Raw genomic sequence first — 7750 nt, 5'->3', positions numbered from 1 at the left:
TATGTGTATATATATATATTCATATATATATATATTCATATATATATTTGATGAATTTGGTGCCAAAATGCAATTTCTTCAGATTTGCAATCACAGATGATTGTTTTTCCAGACTGTCATCAGCGTATTAATACTGTGCTTTAACACTTCAGGGCTGCATCTCGTGTGTCTTGTACCTTCCAAATCTCCTCCTCGCTCAGAGAGGTGAGACGGTCGCTCTTCAGCACCTCCCTGAGGAGGCGGTAGGGCAGCTGCAGGGCCTCGTCCTGGCGGCTCTGGCTCAGCTCAGACAGATGCTCCACCAGGAAGCCCACCACAGCCTCCTCTAAGGTGGGGAGGTGGAACAAGTCAGCCACGCGGTACAGCTCCAGGTAGTTGACGCTGCTCAGCTCCTGGGGGATGAATGGACGTCTATGCCATTAGGGTCTGTTAAAAAAAAACTTTAGAGACAGCTATCAGACTACATGATCCTGGAAACCCACCAAAGTAAACAGTGAGGATGATTTTTGTCTATAGAAAGTCCATAAAAATTAATTTGAGCAATGACTGAATTATAATTCTAATGAGAACCTTTCATTTACAAAGATCAGTTCACATCTGTTGTACCTCTGTGTTATTTCTCATTTTGTTAGCAGGTGTAAATTGCAAGACTTTATGTGTTAGCCATTGTTTTGTTCTGAGAATATGTGACATTTACAAATAATAGAAGCCGATCATCCCCACTTCATATTGCATTTATAAGCCACATGCGCACTAAGTCTGAATTCAGTGCCACGACAACATTGCGTGTCAAATACTAGAAGACAGTTAGAGAAAGGCGCAAGACTAAGAAGATCTGACTAGTGGAATAAGACTGCCATCTTCTGGCTCTCTTGCAGCATCTACAGCACAAACAGCTCCCCTCTCCTACGGATTGGCCTTTAATAATGTAGCACCTTGATGAATCAGCCACACTCAGAGGTTTTAAAGAACAACATTGCATTACAGCTCACTACATTTCAATTTTGCTACTGTGAAATTAAAAAAATTTTAGAAAAATCTGAATGAGGGTTTAGAGAATCTTACAAACAACAGTGGCAAAGGTCACACATGCATGCCAGTCAATGTTAAAATGTAATACACTGCAACGGAAATGTATTGATCAAATGCTCAGCGGAACAAATTAGAATCTAACAAATCACACAGATGATCCTGACTGGCTAATGTACCTGATTTTCAAGTGTTTACAGAAAAGTCTTTTTTATGAGTCCGGCATTACTCTAAACAAATTGCGTATAGAACATTGAGCTGATGCGATAGCTGTGATGAACACACAAGCGATTTGCTAGCTAATGACTTATCAATTGTTCTGATTGATAAGTCATGATGAAGGATGGTTATTATTAATACAAAACCAGCAATGATCCTTTTACAACCAGCAGATGGCACATTGGAGCTAAATTTACAGTCCTAATGTAAGACCCAAGTCTTGCCTGAGTTGAAATACAGTGTTAAAGGATTATACCCTCATGGAGGGGAATTGAGGACAACATCTCCAAACATAATATGAAACATGATATAAATGAATATCAAGTGGCAGTCTTTATCCTTCAAGCTCAGGTCTTCTACCAGAGGCCTGGGAGCTTTAGGGTCCTGTGCAGTATCTTTGCTGTTCCTAGGACTGCACTCTTGTATATAGATAGATAAACAGACAGACAGATAGATTCAAAGCTCCTCTTTGGATTTTCAGTACAGTTCTTGTGTAATTTGGCATGCCTCAGCCTTTTCTCCCTGTCCCCCCACCCCCACCCCCCTTCAGAATAGCTTCTTGACAGCCACCCTTCCACTGAGACTGTCATCCGTTTTTTAGGACACACTGCACACCATGCAAGTCACGCTTTCAGCTAATAGCTTTTTTTCTGCCTGTCAAACTGTGATCTTCAGCATTTTTCGTAGACTCAACAGTAACATGTAACAAAGTGCCTAAACGTGTCATTTAAAATAGGTTCTTTTGCTCTGCTCCCAGCTGTGTGTTGACACAACATTGGTTCATCCTTTAGGAGCTTTTTTATGCTTGAATGATTCATAGATCAGTGTTAAGTGGTTTAATAAACAAAACACATCCTCAGAAAACAGTTAGGTAAAAGGACTGCACGGAAAAAGAGCGAAAAAGTAGCCAATTCCAAAGAAAAGCTCTGAAGGAACATCAGAAAGTTGCTGCTCAAGACCACTATCTATCTATCTATCTATCTATCCATCCATCCATCCATCCATCCATCTTATGAAAAGTCACTGATTCCATTACTATAAAGCCATGTATCAGATATCTTAGACTATTTCTGTTCCACAGCAACCTCCACCTGAGTTGCTTTTTATTTACAGCAGCGCTTCGCTACATACCCAGAGGACAGTAGGCCGACTTTGCTTCTGTTCTAACACATGCATCTTGTGATAAAATGCATGAAACACACGTCAGCGTTCTTGAAATGATCTGGCCTGAGGTACCTTGCTGTAGACGACAGGCATAAACCCAGCAGAAGTGTCCTTGAGCAACAGCACTAAATGCTTCCTAGGTCTGGGGCTTGCATCCTCTAACTGACCTTTAAACATTCACACTAGACCATCAGTAGATGGAAGAACTGCAGCACTGACTTTGCGGTCAAGGTATTTAGAAGAAATAGCTCGACATTTTTCAAGACACACCAATTTTATTATTTTTTTAAAGATGAAAAGATTGATCACAGTTTAATTTCTTTAGACACAAAGACCAAAACAGAGGGAGCCTGTCTCTGTCAAAAGAAAAACAATGAAAAAAACAGTTAAACTAGAGGCACCTCTGCATCTCACTAATTAACACATTATAGCATAAGTGAGCTTGACTAACAACAACAGCGCAGAAACAGAAGTCAACACATACACTGTTGTTGTAGAGCATAGGTGTCAAACTCTGGCCCGCGGGCCAAATTTGGCCCGCAGCCTAATTACATTTGGCCCGCGAAGCCATACCAAATTACTATTAGAGCTGGCCTACTGGTATTATACAGCTAATATATATATTGTTTAGTATTAAGCTTTGCTTGTTCCATATTCAGTTTTTCAGCAAAACTTGTTTGAGTCCATAAGAAAAGATTCATTCTTATATCTGGAGGATTTTTTTTTTTTCAATAAATATTAATGTTAGCCCGCGACTTTGTTCCAGTTTTGAATTTTGGCCCACTGTGTATTTGAGTTTGACACTCCTGTTGTAGAGGTTTGAACCCTTTGGAATTTTTACATTTCTCAAATAGGTCCTAAAACATCACCTGATTTTCACGCAAGTACCAAAAGTAGAAATGACCTAATTAAAGGTAACGACACAGAGATTTAAGAAAAGGACTCTTTGATCCAGTTCTAGTCATTTGCTCTTTTACTGGTTTAGATGGGGACATCATGTCAGTATTTTAATATGCAAGCAGTCAGTATCAATATAATCACAATAATCTTGATATAAAATTACATTATTTTCCTAACAAAGGTGGGATGCCTTTCACACACCCTAATAACTGCAACAGCTCACAGTTCTTACACATAATATCTTCATTTCTGACTCTGAAGGGAAAAAAAGAAAGAAACTGGAAAGAAACACAGGAGATACTTGACAGTTTGGATAATGATTTAGGAAATGTGTAAAATGACCTATGTAAGCTATTCAACCCCAAGTAAGGTGGCTCATTTGTAAAAATTCCCCCGATATAACTGGCAGATAGGATCAAACGGAGCAACTGTTCCTGAGTGGACCATACCTCTCACACATCAGTGTTATTACCAGATTTTCATTAACCTGATGAGGACTTTGTAGCATGAACCTGTTTCTGCGCTGATTTCTTTTCCTAATGTCCGCAGTTCCCAGCTCACACACAAGGACACCAGAACATGTGAACGTTTGTGTGCATGCGTGCATTCATGTGCGCGTGTGCGTCTGTGCTTTGTGCACGCACCTGGATGAGGTAGTGTGAGCAGAGGCTGAGGAGCTCCAGCAGCTGAAGGTGGCTGCCTGCAGACAGGACGTCCTGGATCACTGCTGGCTCCAGCAGAATCTGGTTCAGAGCATTCAAACAGGGTCATTAGGTTTCTTTTTTTAACATTTGTGTCTGAGTGTCCGTTTCACTGCAGCTGAGCTCTAGGTTGTTTTCAAGTGATGCCTTTTTCTGAACTTTAGTACTGTACTGTATATTATTTATTGATAATCACTGTTTCTTTTAACTGTTCAGGTTCAGGCACACGTTTTTATCTATGGTATGCAGAATGTCTGAAGAAGTCACTTGGATGAATGACGAAATGTCGAGATGAACACATCCAATTTTCTTGGAACATTTCAGCAAATTCCCTCTGAAGAACCACAAGATTTCTGGAATAATGTCTTTAATATTTATCCATAATGCACCATGCTACATTTGATAAAAACTAAACACAGCATTTTAACCCAGAGACATTAATCCAGCTATCAAGCATGTGAGAAAAAGAGGATTTATTTTTTTCATGTCCTAACACATACAACCTTAGAACTAAAAAAAAGTATATATATATATATATATTTGTAATTTCTTTCTTATTTTAACTTTAGTTGGGCTAAGTTTGATTTCTACTTAAATGTAAAAATGTTTCGGACACTGCAACAGATGATGCGGAAACAAAAACAAAAAAACCCTGCTTGACCATTGTGCTTGATTTGCCATTATTCTCCTTGCAGCGCAGCAACATATTCAGGCAATTGTTTCTGCACAGATTCTTCCAAAATGCTTCCTGTTTAAATGAGCAGCGGATGAAAATTATGCACTGAAAGCTTCCTTCTGTTTCCTCCATATTACCCACCCATATGCAACATAACGCTCTGTAACGCAGCCAGTTCGTTCTTGTAAGCTCTTAGGAGCAGAGGGGTGGAGAACTGCGCAGAGGGTTGCATCACTTAAATCGTAACCCAGTCAGACTAGACACCATGCTATCTCCCTCATCCTGTGGAATCACCTGTCCCACAGTTTAGATTGGTTTTAAAAACAAAAAAAACAAAAACCTACAAAACCTTTGATAATCCCTTCAGCAGCTCTGCCCTACATATCCACAGAGCTGTGACTGCATCAGCAGTGAAAGTGTGAAAAATGACTTCATCGTTTGTCTCTCTCACCCATCGGTACTGTTGCCACAGTAATGGACTGAACATTGTTTAGCAGGCCTCAGGAGTATCAATTTTGCTGGAGCCTACTGATTATTTATGAATCTGAAAAACAAAATGAGCAGATCTGAATACAAATGTGTTACTTAATTCTACTGCATGTTTGTCCATTCAGTTTACATGATTGCTCTCACTGCATTATAACGCATTATTTGGCCACTTTAGGATTCATGTAAACACTTCATTTGAAATCATCAGGCTACTTGTTTATAATAGTATAATATACAACCACTTAGAAAATATTCCCAGCAAGCCGCTCTGATAAAAAAAAATTCTACCCTCCTTCTCCACAATTAGCTGCATCTGCACATTCCCATTTATCACAGTATGGTTTCCTTCCAGGCCTGGGCAGCAATCCAGTTAACAAGCCGCACCATCTATGGGCCTCGTAAGCTTAACATATTAAGACAGAGAGCAATAGCAAGTGGTTTTCGCTTCATTAACAAGAATCTAGATACACTGAGCTAGAGAAGAAAAAAACAGCAGAACAGAGCCGATAAATATGTTGATTTGAAAAAACTAATTTCCAAGCACCTCTTCATCTATTCGGTGACTATGAACTGAGGAAAGCATGCTATCAAAAACATCAAACCCCGCATTTTTTCCCTTTTTCACTCAATCAGCATCCTGTCAGGCAGCAGCAGCAGCAATGATGACTGTAATAACAGTAAGTGAACTCTCTTCATATCGTGCTCTCCTATCCACTCCAGAAGCCCACTACAGTTAGAGCACCTCTACCTCACACAGCAGAAGTCAGTTTTATAACTCCGTGCCCGCTTCAGTGTGGGAGTACAATGAGCTCTTGTGTAAACCAGCAGTTATTGCCGCTTACTAGCTTTCACCTGGAGGAGATATAAAATGGAAGAAGATGCGTGTAAGGCAGAACGCATGTCCTCTGCCATGTGATCTGGTACCGTGTGGCTAATAAAACTGTGGCAGCGCTGCAGGATGTTTAATTGATTGAGAGATCCGCTGTGGTTGGCAGCCAGTAAAAAAATAAAAGAAATCCTATGAAGCTACTGATGGCATGCCTCCTCCTTCACCCTGCTGGCCTATGACATGTGGCTAAAGGATTTTTAGTAGGTCATTATTAACGGTCTGGGGGTAAGCTTATTGCCCTCATCTCATCTGCTATCATCTCCTCTGGGCAGACAGGAGCTGAGCCAACCAAAGCGGGGCGGCTTGCAAGCCTGCTGTTGACCTACTTACACTGGCTAACCGACTCACTCTTTGCTCATTTCCACTGTGGAAATAAAATTAGGAGTAATTACAAAGTTCCTGGCCTCTTGGTACACAAAATAAGCCGCTGGGCTGCTTAGTGAAGCAAGAATCATTGGCACAAAAAATGTCAAGAAAGGTTTACAGGAATTCTCACGCATTCGTTCTTTGTCGACTGGGCGACAAGACAAGGACATGAACTCACAAGAACCTTTAGCACTGAAATGTAATTGTGTGCTCTTCTGTTTTTATTTTGACCAGAGTGGCCAGGGCAGGTGCATAGTTCATAGTAAAAATCTGATAAAGCACCTGCACACTCAGTCATCCAGCGGTAGGAGCTTATGCTGCTGAGATTAAAGAGGTAATCTGCAGAATCCATGTTTTTATTTAGTTTTGTGACATATTTGGCACTGATAGAATATTAAGTTATTTTCAGCTTTAAAGTAAATGTACAGTATTTGAGTATTTCACATTTGTATGCTGTTTTTATACTCCCCTTTAATTATAAAATATAGCCAGCACATAGGATTTTTAATCTACTAACATCAGCTTGGTCATCTTATGAACTACATAATGCTCTTTGACAGATAACCCTCTGGCATTCAAAGTAGTCAAATTTATCTTTACTTTGACCAGCCACAGCGTCTCTACTACTAGCAAAAACCAGGCCCCTGGTGCTTGTTCACTTTGCTAATATATGAAAACACAGATGTGTGTTCATTTATCATGTTATTATTTTTTATGTTATTTTTATTTATTATTTCACCATATATAGTGAGACAGTAAAAACTGATTTTCATAAATAATAAATACACACATTCATTGTTCTTAAATCAATTACCAGCATCAATGTTTGATGAACACTTATTTACAGGTATGCATTACAACACAGTCCCAAACTGCAAAAAACTGTTTGGCAAGATATTTACTAACAAACAACAATATATCTGTGAAGGTTCTCAGTCATCCAGGTCATCGTAGTCTAAGGAGCTTGGAAAGAAAAGCGTCTGGACTTCTTTAAGTTACTTGAAGACGTTTCACCTCTCATCCGAGAAGCTTCTTCAGTTCTAAGGTCAAATCACCTTATCATGTGATTTCCTGAGGTCAGATGGCCCAGGATGTGAGTGGACGTTAAGGCGTCTGGGAAGGGAACTCAAAACTGGATTATAGATTATAGATGGCAGACAGTTGGTATCATAAACCACCGCCTCTGTTCAGAGATGGTCGCTCACAGTGGACGTAAATGGCTTCTTTCACTCCTCTTTCAAACCATCTGTCCTCTCTGTCCAAAATGTGAACGTTGGCATCTTAGAAAGAGTGACCTTTATCCTTAAGATGCAGATG

General features: G+C 39.9%; 1 protein-coding gene across 3 annotated transcripts in view; it reads right to left on the bottom strand.

Moving 5' to 3' along the window:
- klhl32 (kelch-like family member 32) overlaps positions 1–7750 on the bottom strand; it is a 34196-nt gene that overhangs the window by 10444 nt on the left and 16002 nt on the right. For all 3 annotated transcript variants that reach the window (XM_005741279.2, XM_005741281.2, XM_005741280.2), the window contains 2 exons: positions 3957–4055; positions 177–392 (listed from right to left, as the gene is read on the bottom strand). In XM_005741279.2, the coding sequence (XP_005741336.1) occupies positions 177–392; positions 3957–4055 (315 nt within the window). The remainder of the gene's footprint in view (positions 1–176; positions 393–3956; positions 4056–7750) is intronic.

Source organism: Pundamilia nyererei, unplaced genomic scaffold, assembly GCF_000239375.1.
Source record: "Pundamilia nyererei isolate P.nyererei 1_Seehausen unplaced genomic scaffold, PunNye1.0 scaffold00109, whole genome shotgun sequence".
Taxonomy (NCBI): Eukaryota; Metazoa; Chordata; class Actinopteri; order Cichliformes; family Cichlidae; genus Pundamilia; species Pundamilia nyererei.
The sequence above is the reverse complement of the archived record's forward strand: the minus strand, read 5'-3'. Positions and strand labels throughout refer to the sequence as shown.